The 25,448-nt window shown below is 47.6% G+C and overlaps 2 protein-coding genes across 2 annotated transcripts; both read right to left on the reverse strand.

Annotated features, from left to right (window-relative positions):
• Window positions 1-32: 32 nt before the first annotated feature.
• Window positions 33-3,792, reverse strand: KNSTRN (kinetochore localized astrin (SPAG5) binding protein). The gene is made up of 7 exons (XM_010227522.2): window positions 3,662-3,792; window positions 3,011-3,067; window positions 2,717-2,816; window positions 1,138-1,252; window positions 974-1,035; window positions 750-824; window positions 33-164 (listed from the first exon to the last, which is right to left on the reverse strand). The coding sequence occupies exons 1-7, from the start codon at window positions 3,790-3,792 to the stop codon at window positions 33-35; spliced, it is 672 nt and encodes a 223-aa protein (XP_010225824.2).
• Window positions 3,793-5,707: 1,915 nt separating this feature from the next.
• On the reverse strand, window positions 5,708-21,959 carry DISP2 (dispatched RND transporter family member 2). The gene is made up of 8 exons (XM_088534162.1): window positions 21,856-21,959; window positions 16,905-17,357; window positions 15,356-15,385; window positions 12,238-12,361; window positions 11,668-11,783; window positions 11,366-11,484; window positions 10,661-10,758; window positions 5,708-9,398 (listed from the first exon to the last, which is right to left on the reverse strand). Exons 1-8 carry the CDS (start codon window positions 21,942-21,944, stop codon window positions 5,985-5,987), a joined length of 4,443 nt encoding a protein of 1,480 aa, XP_088390288.1. The 5' UTR covers window positions 21,945-21,959; the 3' UTR covers window positions 5,708-5,984.
• Between the last annotated feature and the right edge of the window lie 3,489 nt (window positions 21,960-25,448).

A 25,448-nucleotide genomic window follows, 5' to 3' on the forward strand; every position in this document is an offset into this window, starting at 1 on the left:
TGTATTTTAAAGAGGCAGTCAGGCCTTGTGCCTCACATGGCCAGCAGCTGCTCCACCTCCTTGAGCATCACCGAACACTGCTCCATTTCGGCTTGGAAAGAGGAGTGCTTCTCCAGGGACTCGCGTCTCTCTTCTTCAGCAGATTTCCACCGAGCCATTGCTGTCTGTGTGGAAAGGTCAGCACACGCAGAAGTTCATTCACACCACAGCACTAACTTGCAAAGCTAAGCTCAAAAATAACTTCATTTAACTCCAAAATTACTCCATAAAAATAACAGTGCTCTTCCAGTGGCTTTTACAACTACCAGCAGTACAGGCTCAGGAAGGCCTCTCTGAGAAGCACTCATTTTAGCAGAGGGAGCTCCATTTCCCCTATTAGTATCCAGCTTAATCTTCCAAGAGATTCAATTTTATCTGGAAATTACTAGTCATTACTATTTCTAAAGCACTTCCTATTTTCTATGTTGTTTAAACTCAAATTATACACAACAACTTGAAATGACCTTGATGAGAATGACCATTGCCCCACCACCAACCTTGATATAGATACCTTCATTTAGAAGGGGAGAAACACCTGTTTTCCTCATTATGCACTTATTTATAAGAAAATATGAATAATGCTGCATACATTCACTGTCTTTTTTTTTTTTTTTGAATAGTGGGCCATCATAGGGAGGTACAAAACAAGCTTCAAAAATTTCACTCAGATGCTCATGACCTGGTTGACTGAATCAAAGTCATGGCCTTACCTGAAGCAATTCCTTTTCTGTCACAGCTGTTTGGTTAAACAGCCTCAATTCTGCTATGAGTTTCTCAGTTAACAGCTGGAAAGCCAAAGGAAGATAGTTTAGTGCGACACAGATAACTGTGAATCGCGGCAACTATTTCTACAACAGCAGTAGTAAAAAGCAGTAGCGCACAGGCTTGTTACTAACAAAGCCCATTTTACTCATATCACCATTTCTATACTTACCGTCGTCTGCTTCCGACATTCCTCTGTCTTTTCCTCCTCCTCCAAAATATTGCTGCCTGTAACTGATTTTGAGATTAATGAACACAGCTGCAATCGGAAATTCAAGGATGTTCTGCAAAAGTACCATCAGTATCTTATTTAGTATCAAAATGCAAAGTCCTCACCAGGATCAATCTTTCTGCTTGCTAAAAGCACCATGCAGGTCTCCTGAAACTTCTTGAGCTTCTCAACTTCTTGTACCAGGCCTTCATTCTCGTCCCTTAGCTTCTTTATGATGCCCTGTCATTAGCATAGGTCAAAAGTGAAGCAAGTTTCCAAGGAGAGCTTCCCCTGAGAGTCAATAATACCAACTGTGATGCTAATGGTTTAGCAGATGCTCCCCAAGCACCAAGAATCAGGTCTTGCTCTTCTAACTTTATCACCACTGCAGAGTAATCTGTTTCAGATGCTTACTTAAGCTCCTTGACTGCATTAATACATTTATCACATGCAAGAGTCAAAGCAGTGCTTGAAGATATTAAAAAAAAAATCAATCTTAAAGATCCCTTTTAGGCAAGTCTATCATGTCTATTCCTGAGCTACACACACATTTCTTGAGTTTCATGCACAGAAGAGCACAGAACATAGAATGTCTGGAGTCTTTGAGCTACATCATTATTCTCTTCACAATTCAGATAGTACCAGGCAATCTGATAAGCTGATCAGCCTCTTAAGTCTGCTACAACTCTCTGAGAGAATCAGCAAGCATGTGGATTAGAGTGATCCAGCTGATAGTATCAGAAGATATCTGTGCATTCCATAGGAGGTCTCAAATGCTCTTAAAGAAATTAAGCTATGAGATAAAAGGAAAGATTTTCTCACAGATTAGTAACTGGTTGTAAACTAGCAAATAAAGTGAGCTTTTACAACTGAAGGTTACCAGCAGGGCCTCCCACATGGAACAGAATTTGTGCTGTCCTAGTGACCTGGAGGGGGCGGTGAATAATGAAATACCTTTCAGGATGGTAGGATCTTAGTGTGATAAAACCTGCTACAGACTAGCACTACACTAAAAGACAATATGTCACAGTAGCATATGGAAGAACTATAACCCTACACACACTGTACTCTATGTGGGTTAGTAATACTCAGAAAATAATGCCAGCATCCCTCAGATTTCTAGTGCACAGCTGTGACCAAAATTCTTTTTTTTTTTTTTTTTTTTTTTTTTTTTTTTTTTTTACTAAAACACAGGCATATATATTGCTGAAGAACCCTCATCTCTAATAGAGTTCCACACCAGAATTTTTGTGATGAGGTAACATAACTAGGAGAGATGCACCTAAGGGAACAAGGATCTTCTAGGAAATTGAACAGCTTATCTGTTGTACGAGGAGGGAGAAGTGTGTTACGAGGCAAGGATGAAAGAAAAGAATTAATAGACCTTGAGTCTTCAGTGGTGATTACTGAGATTATTTACAATTCCTCACAATGCAACGAGGGAGCATCTACCAGCATTGAGGTTCAGGGTTTCAGCTTCACAATTATATACCTGCATAGTGTTCCTGCAATGAGTTTAAGATCAGATTGCAGCACCAGTGACTATTTAGTAATGCATTATCTAGCTAAATACATCTGTGTTTCTGCCTACTCTTACACTTTACTGTTTCTGATAGAGACAGGATAAGGAACAACAAAATCCTTTGATCTGACCCTACAGAGGGCAGAATATAAGAACTGTTTGGGTAATGCTTTTCTCCTTACCTGTGCACCTGCTAGTCGGGAGTGGAGTTGCTGCTTGGCTGTTTCTAACAGCTGATTCTTGGTCTTCAGCTCTGCCTCCAACTTGTATCTGTTTGGAGGTCTGTAGAGTCAAACATCAGAGACTCAAAGGCAGAAATACCAGTGTTACACATCTATTCTTTTGCTTTCCTCAAATGCCCTCCTCTGAAGCAGCAACATACTTGACAGAAGTAGATGTATGTGAGTGAGAGCTCATCAGAACTGAGATACAACATTATTGCATGAGATCCACTTATAGCTGTTTGAGCTACATACCTTATTGCAGCTGTCTTTTTTGAAACAGGTTCTGTTTTCTTGGCAGATTTAGGAAACCTTAAAAGACAAGTAGAATATGTAGGGATTAAATAGTTAATGTAGAGTGTACTAATAAGCTAGTCAATACTTAGTCTCATAGTGCAAGGACTCTTGATAAATGGCAAGTCAGGATGTTCTGCATGAAGGGGTTGCCTATCCACAAGGACTCCTGATATATGGCAAGTCAGGATGTTCTGCATGGAGGGGTTGCCTATCCAGGTGTCCCAGTCAGCAATAAAATATAGATAACATTGACATGAAAGAAGAAGAGGAAAACGGGAGGGGGAATATTTTTGGGGTAAAAACGGTATAAAAGAGGGACAACCGAAGCGGTCGGGGTCCATGGTGTGACCCCTGTGTGGGAAAGCCCAGACTCCAGCTAGCCGGTAATACTTATTATCTTTCTCCTATCATTAAAAAGCACAATATATCGATGGTGTTTGCCTCTTTCTCCTTCGATTCGAAAAACGGACCTAACAAATACAGTTACCAGAGCCACTGCATATTTCCACCTTACCAAGTCAGCTTGACAAAAAAAAACCTGCAAAATGCTAAGCCACTTTCAGGACGCTTATCAAGTAATAAATCCACCACTCATTTCCTTTCACTTACCCTTGATTTGTAGCTTTGAAGACACCATCTCCTGGAATATTTGAGACAAAGTTAAAAATGGGATCCTTACTGAACTCCAGCTCAGCTGTTTTGCTGACACATAGTTTCTTTGAAGGAAATGCCATTTGCATTCCTGCAAGAGAAAGGCATCAATAAAAACACCTGCAGGAAATCACCATAATATGCAGAACCTCTGGATATATTAAGTTTTCAACTTGATAAAAATCATGATATTGGGTTAGAACTGAGAAAGCAACAAGTAAGAGCAGTCTTCAAATTCTACCCATGGTTCAGAATAAGCCACAGGTGTTAAAACACAGTTTTTAGGCTATACTGCAGGTGTGATAGTAAAGAAAGCCTCAGCACCAGGCAAACAGCAAGCCACAGCATCCCAAGCAAAGTTATCCATCATCAGAAGCAAAACATATACAGCCCACTTGAAGCCTTCAGTGCAAGACAGCTTTGTATTTCAGTTTACTGTAGAGAAATATACTTCGAAAGTAACTGGTGAAGCTGTGGTAGAGCAAGCTTTGTATGTAGAGGTAATTCAGCCACAAAGCAGAGCTATTTGAGTACATAAAGCTTATGTAGTGGCTTTTGGAAAGCTTTTTTGTTTTGTTTTGTGAGCTAAAGCTTTCTCAAATAATACATTTATTTGAGCTGCACACAAGCCTTTAACGAGGCCTTATAAAAGACACTACAGATCACGGCGGCCTCGGAGCTCCCCAAAAGGCACCCGCTTAACGCTGGCTCTCACCATCCCGCCTCCGCACGGGCACTAAGAGAGGGCCCGGGCCCTCGGGGCACAGCAAGGCCGGGCACGCACCTGTGGGGCTGCCGCGGTGGAGCGCGCCGTACACGGGGATGCGGGAGGACTCTCGCTCCATGCTGCGCCGCGCCTCAGCGGCCGCCGGCCCAAAAGCGCCGCTCCAACGGCCTCCCGCCTGCACTGAGGCTCCGCGCGGCGGCTAGAGCCGACTCGCCCGCACCGCAGCCCCGCTCCTGCCGCCGCAGGAGGGAAACAGGGAAGGGGGAAGAGAGCGCGGAACGAAGCACCTACCGCAGCCGTTACGATTCAAACCGCCGCCTAACGGCTCGCCGGCCCCGCGCATGCGCAGTCGCAGCGCGCGCTCCGGCCCCGCCCGCCGCGGCGGCGGCGCGCGCAGGCGCAGTGCGGCAGCGGGACTGTTACCTCTCGCCTCAGGGGAGGCGGGGCGGGCGCCTGGAGGGCGTCGCGTCCCGGAGCTCTCCTCATACGGTCGTATCGCAAAAGGCACGGGTTATATCTCAAAAAGCACTAGGAGCACGTAGGAGAGGAAGGAAACGAGCCACAAATGAACCATCACGTAGGTTTAGGAAAGTTTATTGTATGTGTTTATTTTACGTTACCTCGTAAAGAGAGATTTTTTTTTCATATTTCAACAAATAAAGGCAAGGAAGGGTTGTTTTTTCTTTCTTTCTGATTGTTTCTGGTAGAGGAAGAAAAGTAAAATTCAAGAGTTGTCAGAAATGCAAATTTTTAAAAGTTGCACGTTTGTCTGGACTACCTTGACTGGAAACAAGCCACGAAAACAACAACACAGAGTGCCCCAGTCAATGAAGGGACAAGGACCCTCGTTCCTCCAAGGGAAAATCTTGCATTGAAAACCTCTGGCAGTGCCAACGCGCATTTCTCCTGGTGAAACAAATGGAAATTGTTACTGAAAATAACATTTGAGTGTCCCCTCTGGCCTCTGTGAGCAGTAGGAGACCATATCAACTCAAAAAAAAGGTCTTGATGAGATTGCTTTAAAATAGCTGAAGTGTTTTGTAGAGATCTGTGGAGCGGGATTTCATGTAAAACAGTAGGGGGAAAAAATGAACGTCTTTCTTTTTGTGAACACCTCTTGATACTTCTTGATATTCCCTTGATACCTAGATTTTTAATATTTGTGTGTGTGTGTTTTAACATGACCTCTCTGTCTTTAAATATCTAGCGAGACCCGTCCCTCATTATTTCTCTCCTACATGGGTTTGACAAGAAAACAAAATCTCAACATCTCATAGGAAATGACAACAGGTACTCAATAAATTCCACCGTACGACTGAGCATATGGAAGAGAACACTGGAAGGTCATCAGGCAGCTTGTACTGCATTAAGGTTGATCTTATGTCCTCCACTTGCTAGTACTGGGTTTGCTGGTTCTGTGAAAACACAGCCATTCATTTGCACGGATGAAAAATTAGGAAGTGGTCTCAGCTCTGGGAAAGATGGGAGGAACGATTTTGTATTTACAGTTCGGGGGAAATTTTGAATTTCCCTGTTACTGTTTCCTGCAGAATTTCAGCTGCTGTAGCCGGAATTTTGTGCGCTAGATCGTTTGATCCAAACATCAGGCATATCTGGTTGGCTGTTTGGTAACACGACGGGATCTTCACTCCCTAATCCAAGCCGATTTTTCCACGAAGAGCTATTTTGCTGTGACGCTACTGGAGAGACATCAAACACAGTCTCCCTCAGCTCCAGCCGCAGGGTATCTCTCTTACCATTCAAGTAACCTCTTTCTGCTTGGCTGTATGAATCTGACAGCTCTAAGGCGTCTGGACAAGAACTGGCCGATTCAGCGAGTTTTAGGCCTTGCTCAAAATCACTAATTGACGTCTCACTGGAGATGTTGAGCATGTCAAAAGAGCTGCCAAGAGAACAAAGGCATCGGTGAATTTTGTAGATGTCAGCAGCAGGGAGATGGCTGTGGTCTGAGGTATAATCCGACTGCTGCTGGGCAGTGTCACTAGAGCATTGTGATTTATTGAGCTGCCTGTCATCTTTCACGCCAGCCGGTGGGATATGGTCCAGCATGGACCCATCCCAAGCTTTTGGACCATACTTTCGGCACTCACAATCCCTGCACAGCGTCTCCCTGTGAATTTCTGCTCCCGAGCTGCCGTGCTTGTATGGAGAAGATGTTTGCAAGGCAGGACACTGACACAGGCCAACCTGCTGGTCCCCAAGAGTCTCCTGCATGTTTTGTCTTTCAAGAGAAGGGTGCATTCCTATTCTGGGGCATCTGTTGTCTTCAAGTTGGGTGTCTTCAGACAGCACCGATGGCCGGTTGGACAGCTTGCTTGTGGAAGTGCTGTTGTCAAAACTGTCGCTGAGCTTTCTGGACAAGGGTTGGAGCTCGTATTGCTCGTTCGCAGTGTTGGATTCCTGGACCTTACGCAGCCTGTTTTGCTTCTCACTTCCCCCACAGGCAAAACTCCCGTTTGGCCCAGAGTTCTCAGAATAGTCTTTCACGGTGTGGGTACAGGGCCAAAGGATCTGCCCGCAGTTCTTCTCTGGGCCAAAGAAGCAGCACAGTGACTGGAAGAAGAAGCTGGCAAACCCGCAGCTAATACACTTGATCATCATTATGAATATCCCCAGCTTCCTGTATGCCAGGACAGTGGCTGGCAACATGATGACCCCTGCGGAGAACAGAGCAGAAGCTGCCATGGCTGTGGCACAGCTCATCTGCTTCAGCGAAAAGGCCACTCGGCTCAGGCGGTCAGAATGGGGGCACAAGTGGTAGGAGATGCAGTAGTTCACGGTAAAGTCGACGGAGAGACCTACTGCGGCTGAAATAAAGAGAGATTCTGCTGCATTGAGCTGCCATTCCAAGAGGACCAAGAGGCCCACAGTCACCAGGACGGTGCCTGCGATAGCAGTGACAGAGAAAACGCTAAGGAGAACGTTCCAGGTGGTGAGCAGCAGCACTACAAAGGAAATGGCTATGGAGAGCCCCATGACCACTGTGATTTCTGTGCTAAGACTATGCTGAAGATTATATAGCTCTAGCTTACTGGTAAACCACCCGTTCTGAAGCCCCATGGGGGCAGTTTTCATCTCCTCTGTCACCCAGAGGCTGATTTCCTCATAGAAGAGTTTGGCTTGGCTGTAATTGAAGGTATAGTGGTAAATAGTTTGAAACTGCAGCACTAAGGCAGCAAGATTCCCCTCTCCATCAAACCTGAGGCCCAGATCATATGTTTCAGCTCCTTCCCTGCCTTGTTCCAGGAGCATCATTTTGATGCAGTGCAGGAAGACTTCGCTTCCATAAGGGAAAGAGAACTGGTTGCAACAAAGGTTGAAGTTGTGGTCTCGCTGGGAGCACTGGCGACTGTCCATCCACCTGAGAAACTCCTCCATGAAGCATACAGTAGATTTCTGCTCTGCGCTGGGGTAATAGAAAGTTTTATTCTTCACTTTCTGGCAGAATTCGAGGAGCCACTTCTGGGCATCGGGATTTTGGATGCTAAAGGCGATATCTGTCACGAGGGTGCCGTTGCTTTTTGGATTGAAATGATCTCCGTTGTCCACAGGCAGAATGCCCCATACTATTGTGACAGGCATCCGCTGTCCTTCTCCACGCTCTAGCCTCTCAAACATGAACTGGTGACAGTACTCGGAATCGTACCTCTCGAAAGGATGGCTCAGTCTGAACACCTGAACAGACGATGTCTCGAGCATAGGGAGTTTGAGCTTAGGGTTGGAGCAGGAAATGTAGGCACCTCCTATTGCTAAGGCTGCAAACCAGCAGATCCAGATGTAGCGAAACTTGATGACCCCGCAAGGCAGGAGCTTCTCAAATAACAGCTTGGAGGTTTCACACAACGTGTTCTGGAGACCCCTGAGAATGTAACGGAGGGAGAGAAGAGCTCTCTTATGACCAGCCTTGTTCCAGTAGTCTTCGGGCTTGTAAATGCAGTTTGTCGCGATGTAGCGCTCATACAGGACAGCGGAAGAAGGAAGCCAAGTCATCATGAACACCAGGTTCACCAGTACAGAGGTGCCCATGTAGATGGCGAAGCAGCGGATGGCTGTGATGTTGCTGATGTAGCTGGAATAGAAAGCAGCGCTGGTTGTGAAGCTGGATGCCAGCATTAGATATGCAAAATGGTGCATGGTTTGACTCACCCACTGAGGAAGGCCAGCAGAAGGGCTCTGACTCTTGCTGAGGTTCCAGAGGTCAAAAAAGACAAAAGTGTGATTGGCACAGATGCTGCTGAGGATCACAACTGCTGTCAGGTTTACGAAGGGGAAGTAGGTGAATCTGAAGGCCACCTTGTACAAGAAATAGGAGATCATCAAAGAACTGACAACAGCGAGCAGGACCATAAGGGTGATAAAGACTGAGCGCAAGTAAAAAGAAATGCTTAGAAAAATGGCGAATACGGCCAAGACTGGGTATTTTGTATCCAGTAAAAGATAGTGCTGGAATAGTTTCTGTTTAAGGCCCAGGTCCATTCCGGTGATAGATGTATAATTGTCGAACAGATCCCAGGATTCAAGATTGTCTAGGTAGATCCCCATCATAGATGCACCTTTTCTCGTAGGCAAAAACAGCAGGCTGTACTTGAGAGATGGCACTTGGTACTCTATTGTCTGGGGACTAAGAAAGTCTCTGTCGACCAGGAAGTGAAGAAGCTGGTAAATAGCATTGAATCGGGTACATTTTTCTGGGACTTTAGCGCACTGCGAGTGTTTCTGTCTCACAGGCTCGGGACCTAGGCAGGACGGAGTAAGGATGCCTTTGTGGTAGTCTGGAGCGCAGGAACGAAGGAGGGCCAGGGTATGGGCAATGTCTCCTTGGGTTATTTCCAAACAAGAAGACCTGTTGTACAGGACAGCAATATAGTTCCCCAGGGACCAGCTTGGGCAGCATTCATTGGCCTCGGTGCGTTGACACAGGTCTCTAAAATGAACGTGTGAGCGTATCTGAAAAATAGCCAAGGAAGTATCACATTAGATCCTCTCTGTGCACCCCCCCTTGCAGCCCCTCTAGTGATTCCCAGGTCTTACAGTGATATTCTGCCCTCTGGGTTTACAAGCCATGGTTCCTCATCCTCCCCAATACTACAGCTGTGGTTACACACCCGCCTTTTGCAAACGTTAAGCCTTATCCATGTATATTTTATCATCTCAGGTCTGAAAATTTGGATCCTTCTGCACTCTGTTGTTCTTCTCTTAGTAATGGCAGTAGCCTTTATTTCACAGTTGTTCTCAGGCCGCAAACAGGGAGCTGAGATGCTTTTCCTTCCTTTTCTCCCCCTCCTGACCTCCTGCATCCTTTCTTCCTCAACACCTTTTTTCCCCCCCAACCCCAGCGTTGTTCTTGGAGGACATCAGCTCCATGTGCAGTGACATGACCACCCTCCTACTGCCAACCATTAAATCCGTAACACCACTTCTCCAGTGGCTGTAGAGCCGCCGTGCTCTTTTCTCCCTGTCCCAGAAGCTGCTTTGTTGGGCACGTGAGAGATCAGAGATAGGGTCCAACCTTGCAGCTCTGGGAGGCCTTCCAGTGGCTCCAGTTCCTGTTCTTCAAACACGCTGCCCGTGGCCTACTTGGCAGCCCTTACCAGTCTTGATAAATGCATGGCAAGTCCCTGCACTTTGCAGCTGGTGCCCCATCCGCCTGCTCCACCCGAGGCTGTTCTAGCAACGCTGCTTGCCAGGATCTCAGGGCTGTTCTCATCACTCTTGCCGGTGCTGGGTGCGCTGTAAACTTAACCACCTCCCCTCAGCAGCATGACAGACTCCTGCGGGACAGCCTTCTAGGGAGTCTCATCACTAATAGCATTAAACATCTTGTGGCAAACATAGTTAATCCAATTAAGCTTTCCCCTCGCAAGACTTCCTTTGACAGTCTCTGAGATGATAGCTCCATTTTGGTAATTGCATCCTGCTGCTCAAGATCCTCAGCCACGTCTCAGGGGCATCTCTGCCTTCTGGACCAGCCTTTTGCTCAGTGTCAGTTTATTCTTATTTAACAACAGCTGCTACTTTTCAGCTGGATTTCAGTGACAGGTGAAGTCATTCTTGTATTGCTAAGTATGTGCAAATGCTTAGGAGTCTAGGCTGAAACCTATTTCGTAGCTTACATTATTTGGGGCTTGTTTCTCTTCAGCTAGAGATTAAAGATAACGACAGCCAGAAAACAGACAGCGTGTGTGTATGTTCTTCCTGACATTACTAACCTTGTCTTGTTCAATTTGACACATGGACTGAATAGCTTGCAAGTTCCATAAGCTCCCAGCAGTTGTGGACATAAATACCAGCTGGGAATAGCTCTTTTCTGGAGAAAAAAAAAAAGGCAAAGAAATGTATTAGGTAATGCAGCTAAATCAGCCAAGCTGTTTGGAGTAGTCCCTGAGCTGAAGAGAAGCAGGTCACAAAGCCAGTAGCTCACAGTGAGTGGTAGCATCTGCCTTGTGCGATCTGACCCCTGCTCCTCACCAATCTGTCAGCACGGGGAGAGCAGGAATGTTGGCATGTTCCAAACATGCTCTCCCTGCTCTGAACATCCTTTTAGTGATAGTGGTGGCATCCGGTTCTGCACCCCTAGTTACAAAGCGAGGAACTGAATTTAATAAGCACTGTGCTTTTTTTTTTGCATTTTTTTTAATTAAATGCAACTTTTTAGAGAAAAAAATAGTACTATAAAAAAACACAGAAATCAGTATTATTAAAAATATATCGTGGTGGTTCCCATTTTGTTTTGAAGGGCTGAGAACTGATTACATGAAAGGTGGTTTAGTGGTCATGAAATGATATTATATGCATTATTTTTTGGAGCAATTTCAGACCATTTCCCTAGGTTTTTTTTAAAAAAATCAGCAATTCTGCATGCTGTTGGGCTACTGGATGTGTTATATTTAATAGCCCACCAAGATTTCACTCACCCGGGGGCCCGCAAAAGAAGCCATCTGCTCCGTAGATTGGTTCCACCATTCTCCGTGTCCTTGCTTCCTGTTCACCTGGAATAGCCTTCTGTCCCCTGCTAAAGGCCAGGTCGTCATAGCTAGCAAGAAATCGGAATATTTAGTGAACTAGACGCATCATCCATCCTCACGGCAAGCAAACACACTTGCAATTCCCCAGAGCCGTTGCCGCTTTTGAGCACAGGCTGTGTGTTCTGGTTCACATAAACATCTCTGGTCATTGAATCGGCTGACTTTTCCCATGAACTTTCCACCCCAAGTACCTGTTCTTCTCAGTGTAGGGAGAAAGGGAAAAGGTCTTCTTGTAGCCCGTGTGGCTCTCTACGTTCTTCCACACTGTCAGTTTTCTGCCGATGTCAGTGTCTCGTGGCTCAAAACCCTGCAGCCAAGGAAAAAGGGTTTCTCATCAGCTTGTGTTTTATTTTGGCTTTGATTTCCTTAATCTTCCTCCTAGACACAGAAACTGCGTGGGATTATTACTGTGTCTTGCAGAGAGGCACAAATTTCCAGGACTTTCTCCTGGAAAGAATTGTACTGCAACCGAGAGCTGACAGAAAAGTATTTCTGCTCTCTTTGGTGGAGGATGCCTTCATTTCTCTCTCCTTGCTCTTGTAAGACGCCTCTTCTTTAAAATAATCACTTACGGAAGTGAGAGAGAAATTTGATGGAAAATTGCCGTCTTCTCTAGTGGCTTTTGTGGCCTCTTTGCTTTACTGTTCTCCTTGCTGCCTCTCCCAGCATATGCTAGTTTTATATGGGAGAAAGCCAACGTCCTTGGCTGGCCCACGGCTTTTCCGTGTGGCCGTTCCAACACGCTCTCCGTAGGGACTCACCATGAGGGGTTCTGAGAAATCTGGCAGCTCCCCAACGAGCAGGCCAGCTAAGGTGCACAGCAGAGCCGTGACCGAGCAGAGCGCCAGGACGGCGACGGGCCACTCGGCGATCATCTGGGAGTAACTGCGGGCGACAGGAGAAGGGAGAAAGAAAATGCCACCAGGAGGGCACTTCTGCTGTTAGCACAAAACCTGCTGTTGGACCAACAGAGCGTTAGAGAAAGGAAGTAAAAGAATTAGGGCTTTCTAGTTTGGGCATTTCTTTATTGCAAAGCTGAGAGGCTCTAGCGCAGCTATTAGTGAACATACCCTACCTCCGACTGAATGTTTGCAGGCAATTCTAATTAACTTGGGTAATTATGTTTCGCCTGTCTATATTTTCCTGCTTTTTCAATCAGAAATAATGAAAACCAGACTGCTGCATCCTAAAGGCAAAAGAGGAAGCTTCAAATATTTAACTTATATTTTCTGTTTAAAAAGAGCTTCTTTTTTTTGTTTGTTTTTCTTTTTTTATTCTTATTTCTCACTGTACAGTCAAACCTAGTAGCTACCTGACAGATTGGCCTGCAGATTTTTGTTTTGTGGACCCTTGGGAGTCTATGATCCCGTCCAAAGGATCCCCTAAAGATAACTGAGTAACGAAAATCTCTCGTCATTGCTCGTTGTATAGGAGTCTGCCTTACTGCTGGGAAACATGTGGGCTTTGGCAAAGCAAAGAAAGGGTGGAAATCACGGATTTAGCTTGTAACTGGCTGTCAGCAGCGTTCACACACAGGATAAGCAGCTCCTGCAACTGCTGGGCGACGGGGTCTCGCTCTGATCTCAGCCTCAAAAGCAAATGCCAAACCTACAAAAAGAGCATCTGCAAATGGCTCGCCTAGCAGGCAACGGTTTCAGCTCCTCAAAAACGTCCTTTAGGGACAAGCTACTGGAATAGGTTCCTGCTCGGTGTGAGTTTCTAAATATTTCTGGTGTTCTGCAGGGTAAGAAATGCCGCATCCAAAAACAGTTGAGAAATATTTGAGCTTTGGGAAGTGTAATATTTATGAGCCTTAGACAGAGCAGCTGTGCCAGGGCTTATCAGTCTTGGGATTCAATGTTCCCGCTTGCCTAATCTTTCGCTTCTTACTCCAGGCTTCACTGAGTCAAATAATACAGCGTTTCTTTGTAATTAAAAATAATCATAAGCCCATCAAATGCCTTTCTACATTACTTTAAATCAGGCTTAATTTAGGACTTGTTTATCAAATTTCTTTCCCTAGATTCAACTCTCACTATAAAAATATACAAAAAAAAGTCAACAACAACAACAAGAAGCCCTTTACATATTAGATTACTTAATAGCTGGAGACAGTTTCTGGTAGTTCTATGTCTAATTTATCAAGAAAGAGGAAAAAGAGAGCAAACTGCCATATCTAGTGCTGAAAAATGCTTAGCCCAACCTCCTAGAGAAAAATAGCTTGCAACCATCAGTTTTTAAATGAAAGTTGAAAGCAGTGAATGTATTTTAATCTTGAGAAATGGATTGAAAGCGATCTTTTGGACAGGCAAACTTTCTATTACTATCTATATTTTTGAAGGAGGTAAAAACAATTACATCATTTTTCAATTTAGGCATTTCAACTGAACCCATTATTCCGAAATTCTGCTACACACCCAAATGCAAAATCCGTGTTCTTTAGGAAGTAGCAATTTCCCTGTTGTCTGTTTCTATTTTCCAAGAGTTTTCCAAACATTGTGAAGAAGCTCAATAAAGATGAACATTTCTATAAAATAACTGCACTGAAATCTGTTGCATCCACATTTATTTCTGAGAACCAGGTGATCTTTATATTTTAATAACCTAATTAACTGTGTTTATACAATTGGGAGGGTATTAAATGTGATCTTCATTATGGTAGTATGCCCTTGCATGTTCGCCTTCATTTGACTGAAATTTAAAAACAGAAGACTGGCGATAAAGGAAACAGTTATCCTATTTGTCTTTTTTTGTTAAAAAAGCCATGTTTTTTTCTCAGAAATGACTAGACTAACCATAGTCTTTTCCAGCATCAGTCAGGATTGTATTTTTTGCCTCTTGCAGAAAGCTGGAATTGCATTTCCTCAGCCTACCCTCTCCTGCATACTTCACATCTCTTAATCACTGTCAGGGATGGCAGCAGGTCTGTGAAATCCCTGGCTCCCTTAGCAGAGAATGTTAACCTTGAAAAGATTAGAGTGTATCTATGAGATAGGGAGTTCACACGGAGACAGCAGAAAGTTATTAACAAGTTTAAGGAGGTTTGGCCACGGAGCAGAAACTGGCCAAGCTAAGAATCATCCAATCATAAATCTGTTACTAGCTACTGTCCTTTGTAGTCCTCACCAATAAGCAGCAGCCACGACGAGGAGGGCTCGGTATAAATAATGTACCTAAAAAAACAATAAAGAGTAGTTTGCGTTGCATCTACCCCAGTTGTTTGTGTTTTTGGCCGCCACGACTGCGACAATCACAGCTTTCACCAGAAAAGATTTTTATAGATCTATGAGAAACACGAAGCATCACCTTGAAACTAAGGTTTCTTCTGCCTTGTTCAGTGAGGAAATGGAGGCTCCACTGTTATTGCTACCCTGAACCAAGCAACTGAAGCTCCAGCTGAGTCTAGTAATGTAATCACATGTAATTCGTCCTGCTTTCATTTCCTGGCTCACTACCCCCAATTGCTCTAAAATCTTGCATAAAACCTGCTGGTTGTTTTCCAAAGGAGGAAGAACTGAGGCACAGAAGAGTGAAGTTGCCTAAGGCAGCATGTGGAGGTAGCCCTGGAAGGACCAGGCATCCTCGTTTCCCCTCTGGTGGGCTGAGTAGGATGATAAAAACCATCCTGGTATGGACTCGAGCCAGGCGCCTGCTGGGATCAGCTATCCAGGCACCGTTGCTATTCATTAAAGCCAGTTAATTGATCTTGCAAGCCCATTTTTTTCAAGCAAACGGAAAGCCCTGAGTGGGGAGCTCTGACCTTGATGCTGGGCCTGCCAGCGAGGCCACCGTCCATAATACACTACATTTCCTCATGGCAGCGGAGCGGAGCAACGGTCATGGGGTGGAAGGCCAGGAAGCTTGGGATGTTAAACATACCTTTTTGGCATCCTGAAAGCTTTGTCATGTCTGCAGGCAGAAAAAAAAAGGGGAAAAAAAAAAGAAAGATGTGCTCATTTATTATGTTGCTATGAACAAAGTGCTGGGGTGTTAATGAGCAAATTAACCCTTTCAGGAGCTGCAAAACAGCGAACTGAGCAGTTGCTGCGAGTGGAGGTGCCACCACCTGGCACTGTGCGGACCAGGCCTCTTCCTCCCCACTGGCCTTTTAACTGAATGTGGTGCCACGGGATGTAGCCACTCCTGGCTTTTGCCCCTCTAGGAAACCCTGGGGATTGAAACGGGCATGATACAATTCCACAGAAATCGCACTGTAGCTCTTATTCATAAAACCCTATCCATTTTAAGTGCTTTCCGAGTGATTTTCTACGTGTTTCATGACAAGAACGTAATTCTTACTGTATTTCTCAAGCTGAACTAACGACGCCTATAGGTAATTCTTACTTCCTAAGCTCAGCAAGAGCTTTCCAAAACTCTGGAGCTCTTTTGTTTCCTGGGCTCTTCCAAAGGCAACACTCGTCAGCCGAGAGGAGCAGAAGGCCAATGGAGCTGTTCAAATGGCTGGGAGAGGTGCTCTTGGTGGCATGTGCCATCGGGCACTAAGTCATACTGCGTTTTCCCCCTCATACTAGCGTTCCCTGGACTTGGAAGAGAGGAGAGCAAAGGAAAACCCTCCTCGGATTATTAAGGGAGGTTTCACTGTGGTGGCGCACTGGCCACCTCGGTGCTCGTTCTTCCCTGCTCAAGCAGATTTGCTCAGATTCAAAATTTGCTCCGATTCATTTGCTTGTGATTATGATCCTACTTCTCTGAGATTATGATCCTGCTTTGCTGTCTGCCAGGGCTGCACGTCCTGCCAGGAATTTGCAATCCAGCTGTTTGCTGCCTAAACAAGCTGTTGCGGAGCAGGCAGTTGACCATGCTGTCAACAGTGACGATGAGCTATAAAGGATACAGACTCCAGTCCTCTGGCTGCAGTTGCTCTCCACTGCAAACTGAGGTCAATTAAATCCTCTGCTAATGATTAGAAAATGAGACCATAGCCTAACCCAGCACTGCTGTGCAAAGGCAGGGAATTCGACGCTGCCTCTTATTGGACTTTACTTGGGGCCTTCTATTGTGCTAGCAAAGAAATCATGGTTTTTATTGCCAACAGTGGACTCCAGAGGGCACAAGACGCGAGCATGGATGAGGCTGGAAGGGGCAGAGCAGGCATTTCACCTGCTGTGGATCTTAGAGAGCTACCTGAGGCACGGGATGGCCATGGTTGCACCTCGCATGGTTTCATGGTCTCAGTGCTGCCTGAGGAGACTGGCACGGTTGCAGCCGGATGATGTGGGAGCAGCTGAGAGAGCTGGGCTTTCCCTTTTCTCTTCCCAAAGAGCCCAAAGCTCTTTGCGTTGGCTGCTTGCCAAGCTACAGAGGCAAACCCGTTTCATGCATACCCCCTCGGACCCTTCTCGCCCCACGGTGAAGCCCGGGAGAGGCTCTCCACAAGCCTCTGAGGTGCTCTCTGAGCGCCCCTTACCTCACCGTTACGATGTGATGCTGCACCGGCCGGGAGGCTCGCTGGCCAGGGGACCACTGTTTCCAGGGGGTTTCCGAGATGTTGTGGTGGGAAGCCGTTGCGGGATCGCCACTGGAGTGGTGGGAACAGAGCACGGGCCTCTCGCCGTGCCCTGGGAGCGGGGGCAGCCCGCAGCTGCCCTCAGGCTCCTGCTGGCTGCAGGGGAAATACACGTGCGGCTGCTGTGGGTCTTGGGAGCTGGACGGCACCTGCCCGTTGGACTGGCTGGAAACGGGTCCCAGCGTGTGGCTGGAGGAAGGCAGGGGGTCGCCCCCCAGCCTGGGGGAGGCGGGAACGGGGCAGTGATGGACTGGGCAGATCCTTTCCCAGGAAGTTCCGCTGTAGCTGAGCTCGGCGTTCCCGATCTCCGGCATGGCAAGACAGGTCTGGCAAGGTCCTGCATTTCGCTTTTCTCTGCGGGAGAAAACAAAGGGGACACTGAAACCCTTCTCTGATAAAACAGTGGGACACGGGAAAGGCTGTGCAGAGGGATTGCACCTCGCAGACAAATCCGACGAGCGCCCAGTGTCACACAAGCCGTGAAACCTCTCCCAGTGTCTCCTGCATCAACCGCCAGTCTCAGGGCTGAGCTGGCCTGTGCCTTTACAAAGACATCCCAGACCACAACAGAGACTCCAGGCGATGGAGAATCTATCACATCTTCATGCTTGTTGCTCCAAAATATTGTGAAAAGCAGGGTAACATCCCCTTGAAGAGCGAGCACGTCATGAAAACCCCCAAACCCTCGCTGTTCAGAGCACGTGCCGTGGGGCCTGTAGCTGCTGATGTGCCTGCCCGGGTGTCTGCCATCTAGGAATAAATATGAGGAATGATTCAGGTTGCCTAGAATCATGAAGTAGCTGAAGTCTTCAAAGAATTATAATTGCTGGAGTGCGACAAAGCTGAGATGAACTGTAGCCTGAGGTAATTGATGGTTTGCAAAAAAAGGAATGTTTGAAACGGGGATGTTTTCTAAAATTTGCAGGATTCATCTCTTGTCTTTCTGAGACAGCAAAAGGCAGAATTTTAGCAATCGCAATTCTAGCAATAATGATTTTAGCAATTACTATTTTGGCAATTACAATTCACAAACCATCAGACAAAGCTAAGGTCACCTAGAAGGTGCCTTTGGCATGGCCAGACCCCAGCAAATGCTTTTGCTCTGCATGGTGACTCCTACCCCCACCATGGGGTAATGCAGATTAGCCAGAAGTGGCAGTGGTTGTCCCCAGAGCACAGAAACCTTTTTAAGAGAAGAATTTACAGCCTCTGGCAGGATCTAACCCACGATCCTGCGAATGAATCTGGCCATGACTTCGCCTGTCAAACAGGAGCAGTAATTTCATATATGATGGAGATCCTCCCCAGAGGCCCATTGCATTAATACCTCTTCAAAGAGACCTTAACTTTGTCCAGACTGATAATAAAGCTCTCATTTTAGCCTTGAGTGTTAAAAAGGTTCACCAATATCTCTTTGGAAACACAGTTTAGGTATCATCCTATTGTAATGTTAATTTTTAAAGCGGGAGGCAACTGCAGCGCAGTTAAAGACATAGGCCATGAGGCTGGCCCAGATGCACAAAGTGGCTTGAACTGGTGCAGGCACCCGAAAACCAGCAGGAAGAGGCATGTGCATCTCACTGCAATACTCTTGGCAGGTTGCTCCCCACAGTGCCAGCGCGCCAAAATAGGAATTTGGGAATAGGAATTCCCAAAATAAACGTCAACTATTGGACGCAGGGAGAGGGAGTGCTGTTTTCCAAGGCAGGAGCAAATTGTGGCAACCACATCCCATTCAACTGCAGAATTTGTCAAACGAAATAATACAAAACACATCACATGAGCTCCTTGTTGTCCAGATTGCCCAGGGGTTCAAGCAAGGGATTTATGATACATAGCTCTGTAGTAGGATTTACCATTGGCATGTATAAATGCAATACATGAGGCTATAAATCAAACGGCAGCCAAACTGTTTATGAGACAGAATTTAAGGTCTTGCCAGGCTTTGTTAGAGCCTCATTCGAGTGATCCATGCATGGGGAAATGCAGGTTTCCCTAGCACTGCAGAAGGCAGGTGCAGGGCAGACGGATGCAGGAAAGATGTTCTTTGGCAGCCTACATATAAAATGGCATATTTAAGTATTAATTACTCATCTACACTAATTACAGAATCAACCCAACTGAGACATATCAACTCCCAAGGTGAGCTGCAGCAGCAGAGTTCGCTTGGGAGAGCCCTGTCGGCAGAGTACCAGTTTCCTGTATTTAAAGCTTATTTTATCTCACTAAATTCCTTCCAGGTTTGCAGTGACTGAAATCTAGGTCTTTTTTTCTCTGGTGGGAGGGGGCAGGATTTGTAGCTTTGTAGCAAGGGAATAAGCACCAGAGAGCAAGAACTGCAGTTGCATTATATTTTACCTAGCTCCAGATCTTTTCTCACTCCCTTTTTGAAGCTTCTAAGTTACTCTTTTCCCTGCACCTTGATCCTGGCATTTTCCCTAATTTAGGCACACTTTAACATATAACAATTCCTTTTTCTTTTTTTTTTTTCCTTCAACACATAATAATAATTCACAGAGACACTGCTGTACTTCTGGTAATCCCACGCCAGGAAAATCTTTGCTGGGGGAGTTCAAAGTAAAAGAAAAAATGTAGCTCTTTTGCCTTTAAATCGTTGGATCTGCATAGGAGACTGAGACCAAAGGCTGTTGTTTGGGTTTCCATCCCTGAGTTTGCCTAGTAACTAGGCTGCTGTGTCTGTGTTCCTTGTCTAATGGTGAATATGCAGTGCTGGACAAGGAAAGATCACTTGCACCTCCAAGTGCCCCTTGAAGGTGGTAAGGGAGCAGGCAATAAAAAATTCCTCCTCCAAATAGCCCTCATCTGCAAAGCCTTCTGATGGGGAAAACACATCTTGGATATAGCAGACTGCTCCCAATTTTTGTGCACGTACATTAATTTACTGGAGGCCAGTAGTTTGCATGAAATCATCCACCATATTTTCTATCAAGTAGCGCCAAGTTCCAGTCTTCACTTGCTCCTGACTCTTCTTCGTTATCTCTTCCCAGACTAAACAGCTCCATCTCTGCCGATCACCCTCCAGATACAAGTTGGCTCGTGCTCTGCTGTCTCCAATCCCATGACGATGTGACCTCGGTTATCTGAAATCGCCAGGGAAATGTAGAGCTCACAAATAATGCTCAGTTTGGGTAATGGCTGGTGTCAGCTCTGCAGATTGCAAGTCTCCAGTTGCTGCGATCCCCTTTCTCCACAGGGCCGGTAGGCCGAGTGTTTTATATGCTGAGGTTTGAGCTAGAGACGTAGGTTGGTCCCAGTTCACTGACACTAGCAAAAACTAACATCATGGGAAGAGAAACTTGTATTCTTCTGCTCATTCTCAGTTCCAGCAGTGTCAAATACTTGGCATCTTGGGAGTTGTGTGGGCAGAAATGATCTCGTAGCCACAGAAAAGCCTACAGGAGCAGCCTGACAGGGTTTTTTCTTTTCTCTTTCTCTCTCTCTCCAAACTCAGCTGGATGCAACCAAAGCGAAATGGAGGAGAGAGAAAAGGGCAATCGATGGATTGGAGTTAACTGCTCCTGTTACCTTCTTCTAGCATATCAGCTGTAAAACTCTTCCCCAGTGAAAAGCAAGAATCTTTCTGAACTAAAACCACTCAGCTTCCATCTACAGTGAGAGTTTTTTTCCTTTGGCAGTTACAGATGGATTTTTAAGAAGAGGCTTTGCAGGTTTTTAACTGAAAATAACCCACAACTTTCTCACGTACTTTTGGACACAGCCCTGGCAGTGCAGTGGTGGAGCTCGAAGGGTTACTGCTATTTCATTATAGCAGCAGGACCTACAGTCTTTTTTTAGCGAGACTCCTGAGTTAGTTAAATCATCACGGAAAATTAATGAGACTGCAAAACTCTGCTTCCTACGTACTCTGTCGAGACAAGTTTAGCATTACAAATTCGATCCATTGACTGGCCCGAACAGAGTCTTTCCTTTACTCAAACACCGGTAGCTTTCTGATGGGAAATTCAGTAGCACGTTCACTGGGACCAGAAGATGGAGGCAGTAGAGCTGACCTCAGAGCTAACCGTGCAGTGTATGTTTGAAGAGCCTTACGTCAATAAGACTGAAAACAGTGATAGGTTGTGTAATAGTTACTCAGCAAGCCCTGAAGCCCCAACACGCTCCAGCTGCTGGCTGAGATCTTCAAAGCTGCCTAAAGAGGCACAACTGTCCTGTTGCTTCTCCTCGTTACAAGTAGGGACATCCCAACATAAATAGACTCTATTAGCAGCAGAGAAACTCTTTGGCTTTCAGAACTGCTTGTGCATCGTTGACCTCAAGCTGTGCACAGATTGGAAAGAAAATCTGAAGCACCTGGAAGATCTGTTGCCTCCAAAGAGCAGTAGGGTGACTGGGGAATGGCTCCTGGCCCACGGATATGGGCTTGTTGAGGTTTCCCAAAGATTGCAATGACTACGGCTACCTGCCTGGCTCGGTACAGCCTGCAAGGGAGCATATGGCTCCGGGGGAGAAGAGCAAGACTGCAGGATTTTAGAGGGAAAAATATATATATATATCCTGGGAGCTAAGACCGTGCTCGTCCATGGCCTGGAGCACTGGACACTGCCCATTCACTGCGGATGGGAGAGCTCGGCAGCGGCAGGGCAGCTCCGTGCGCGGGAGGCCGCGCTCGGCTGTGCCCAGGACGCCGCGTGCTGCGCGCAGGAGCGCCCGAGGGCCGCGGGCCGCTCTGCCCCCTGCCCTCCCCTCTCTGGCACGCGGGACACACGCGTGGGCGGCCGAGCCCCGCGTCCCCCGTCCCCGGGGGAGCCCCCCGGGCGCTGCGGGGCCGCAGCCGCCGCCCTGCGCGTCCCCGCGGCGCGGGGGCTCCTACCTGGGCGACGCGGGCGCCAGGCCCCGGCGCGTCCCCTCGGGCCGCTGCTCCCGCCGCGCCGCCGCCGCCGCCGCCGCCGCGGCCTCCATGGCGGCGGCCGGGCGCTGTCCGCGGCCCGCGGTGCTGAAGCGCTGGCGGCGGCGCCTGCGCGCCCGCGGAGGCGGGGCCCGCGCCGGGCCGCCCACGGGAGGCCGCCCGTGGGCCGCGCTGCTCGCCCGTGGGCCGCGCTGCTCGCCCGTGGGCCGCGCTTCTCCGCGCGCCCGGCCCCCGCGCGAGAGGGGCTCGGGGGAGCCGCGGGGGTCGGCGCCCAATGGTGCTCCCCGGGGGTGTGTCCAAAGGGTCCCCCTTCGATGCCTTTGCCGGCATTGAGTAAGTGAAAGAATGGTCAGAAACAGATGGTGGGTTTGAAATAACCCATCTGGAGTCATAGGAGGAACAGGTCGTGGTGCGTGTACAGAGGTCAGGCCTCTTCCCTTCCTTGAGGACCCCGCTAACGTTCACTGAAGCTGCCACGTTTTGCTGGGCTGTGGGGTAACCACACACATTCCCGTGGTCTAACTTTGCACGTCCCCATGGTCTAGCCACACATGCCCCCATGGTCTAACCATGCATATCCCCATGGTCTAACCACACACATCCCCGTGGTCTAACCACACACATCCCCATGGTCTAACCATGCACGTCCCCGTGGTCTAACCACACACATCCCCATGGTCTAACCGCACACATCCTCATGGTCGCAGGGAGGAGGCCATCCCAGGGAGCTCCCAGGCAGCTGCTCTTGGCACAGCCTCTCCCCTGCCAATGGCTGTGACTTTACTCAGGGGAAGGGCCTGGGCCTTCCCTGTCACCTTGCCTCTGGCCATGAGGGTGGCAGTGACCTTCTCCCTTCTCATGACCTCGCACAGGAGCATGGTGATGTCTATGAGCTTCTACTTTCTCATGGCCTTGCATATGGTCCTCCCTGGGCCTGCAACTGTCTCCTTCACTGGAGGGTGCAATGCTTTTTGCCTCCCCTGCTACGGAAAAGTCAAAGCAAGAAAAGGAGGGTATCAGACCAGAGAGTATCCTGTAACTCCTGCTAATCCCCTAGCGGCTTAGGATAAGCTTTTCCTGCCTTAGTGACTTAAATGCCTGAGACAATTTGAAGAACAAGAAGCTTTTCCTAATGCTGCTGAGGGGGGGAAGAGTCTCCCACCGCAGGCTGATGCCTTTCCAAGCCCAGCTGGGAGGAGTTCTGGAGAATGAGCTGTGGGCAGCGCCGGTACCCCTTGCCCATGCGACAGTCCCCTCTTGGGTGCTGCCCACAGCCAGCGCACCGGCCTGTCTGGTAGGGTCAGCTACGCTCCAAGCAGCAGCTATGAAGCAGCCTATACTACGTGAGCCAGTGGGAAAGGCTGAAAGGGTGAATCTGTCGCAAAACGCCGTTAGGATTAAGGTGATGACAGTGAGGTGTGATTTCCTTTTCTTTCTTCCTCATGCTAAATAATAACACTTGCAGCAGTAATAGTAATAATAATAGTAAAGTAGTGGGAGCTGAGAGAATGATGGGCACAGGCTCCGCTTGCTTGCTTCTGGCAGACAGGCACATCCTGCCACTCTGGGGCTGACTCAGCCTGCTGTGTGCACGTCACGTCTGCAAAGCAGGGGCGATAGCACTTCCTCCCTCCCCTGGCTTCACAGTTTTCTGTGTGACCTGCGGGGTATTTGACACGCAATTTCATTTTCTTTCCTTCCTTTTTTTTTTGGAGCTCACACATGGCTCATAGCTGCGGCTCACGGTCACACAAGGCTCTTAGCGGGTCCCCACAGGTCCCTCTTGGAGCTGTTTTTACACAGCCAGGGTTGGAGCGGTTGGTTGAGTCGCATGTTGGCTTTCTGCTCTTCTCTGGCAGAAGGAGAGAGTTGGCTCTTTGCCCTGGCAACCAATCGAGGCCAAGTCCAAAGCCCGCTAGTGCAGCAGACCAATGGCATCCAACTGGTACCCGTTGTTCCTCCAGCACCAAGGAGGGGGGTGAGGGAGACGAGCGATGAGAGAGGTGACTAGAAGAGAAGGGAAGACTAGAAGAGAAGGGAAAAAGAATGAGAAAAGAGGCAGGGAGCGGACATCTCCAGGGCAGAAAGTGAGTCCTTTTGACACTTCTCTGCGTCTGTGGTGAATGAAGATAATCACCTCCACTGCAGAACCTGCAAAAGATGAAAAAAAACATTTCGCATTTTTTTCACTGCTTTTTTTTTGAAGCTCATCTCTTCTTTGTTTTGCGTAGCTTATTGCTTTCTCTAAGCCCCTTCACTCACCATTCACTCACAGCGCTTTCACAAATAAAAAGCAAAGCATTTTCCTCCCTGCTCCCTTCTGTCTCAAGAGGTGCCCAAGTTAGAAGTTCACATCCTTCTCGTTTGCTAGGTGTGCAAATTTCCCCACACTTTGGAGCCTCCTCCCCAAGTCAGTACCAAGGCTCCCTTTGACTTCACGTGCACAAGACAAAGCTTCAGACACTTGCGGACCCTTAGATCTCTGAGCATTTCCCAATACATTTGGTTTTCTTTGCTGCCTCACAGTCACCGTTCAGCATGACTTAGCATTTGGGCTTGGGTGACTTCAGTTCATCGCCACTGAAGCTGTCACAAGGCATCCCCTCCTATGTTCTGCCCATCCTGATTTTGCGCCCACTCCTCTCTGGGCAGTCAAGAGAGGAGAAGAGGCAGGGAACATCTGAACAGACCATCTGTGCTATCAGGAGATATGACCAAGCGTGTCCTAGTAGCTCACCTTTGCCGCTTACACAGTGGCAGCATTGCCTGTGGGGACAATTCTAGCTCCGAATCTGGCATTACTGTTCCCTGGGCCATGCTGAGCCTCCAGCATCCCCGTTGCTACCTTGCGAGTATATTATTTTAATATGGGGGGCGTTGAACATCGCTTTTTATGGAGGTGAGCCTACTACCTGCCTTTCTGAGCCTTGGATGTTGGCCTTTGCTCCCCTAGAGCTTTGCTTCAGGGCTTGGCCACCTTTGGAAGCACAGCCCAGGCTATTTGGTGTCCTGAACTATTTAACAGTGCACAGGACTAACATCGCCCTATTTCAAAATAGGTGCTGCAGGCAAGAGGCTCACACACAAAAATATCACCAAGCTGTGAAGGAGAACGCTTGCTTAGACTTTAAAACTGGAGAGCACTGTGAGGATCATTTTGTCCCAGTGTCTCACAGGCTACTGTATTTCCATCGGTCACGGAGAGGGAACCTGCAGTGAAGAGGCACTCATGGGCCGTACCAAATCCACCTAGAACCCTGTAGTTCCAAAAGGGTCTTTTGGTGGGATTTAGTGGATTCCCCCAGGCACCTGGGCCGGGAAGCTGGGATGCCAGTGTTACCTGCATACTGCTGCAGCTTCTCGCTGGGGCAGATCCATAGAGTTTGACTTCCCTCATTTTACTGACCCACAACACACAGCACCAGTGTATACACGGCACCCGGAGCGACGTTCCACCACCAGCCAGCGTAGCCACATTGCACAGCAAGGGTCCCAAGCCAGCCCCTGCCATTCTGGCCAGACTCTCCCATTCTGCTGCTTCCCTGTTCTGCCGTGCG

The sequence above is a fragment of the Tinamus guttatus genome, unplaced genomic scaffold (assembly GCF_059628265.1).
Source record: "Tinamus guttatus ecotype Peru unplaced genomic scaffold, ASM5962826v1 Tinamus_guttatus_pri_ptg000546l, whole genome shotgun sequence".
Lineage (NCBI taxonomy): Eukaryota > Metazoa > Chordata > Aves > Tinamiformes > Tinamidae > Tinamus > Tinamus guttatus.

Coding starts and splice junctions, on each gene's coding strand:
- KNSTRN (XM_010227522.2), bottom strand. CDS start 3,792: ATGCAAATGGCATTTCCTTCAAAGAAACTATGTGTCAGCAAAACAGCT. Junction 3,068..3,661: donor TTCAAAGCTACAAATCAAGG/GTAAGTGAAAGG, acceptor TTGTCTTTTAAG/GTTTCCTAAATCTGCCAAGA. Junction 1,036..1,137: donor AAGCAGAAAGATTGATCCTG/GTGAGGACTTTG, acceptor TCTCAAAATCAG/TTACAGGCAGCAATATTTTG.
- DISP2 (XM_088534162.1), bottom strand. CDS start 21,944: ATGGAGGCCGCGGCGGCGGCGGCGGCGGCGGCGCGGCGGGAGCAGCGG. Junction 11,784..12,237: donor ATTTCTCAGAACCCCTCATG/GTGAGTCCCTAC, acceptor CCTTGGCTGCAG/GGTTTTGAGCCACGAGACAC. Junction 11,485..11,667: donor CCCTACACTGAGAAGAACAG/GTACTTGGGGTG, acceptor ATTTCTTGCTAG/CTATGACGACCTGGCCTTTA.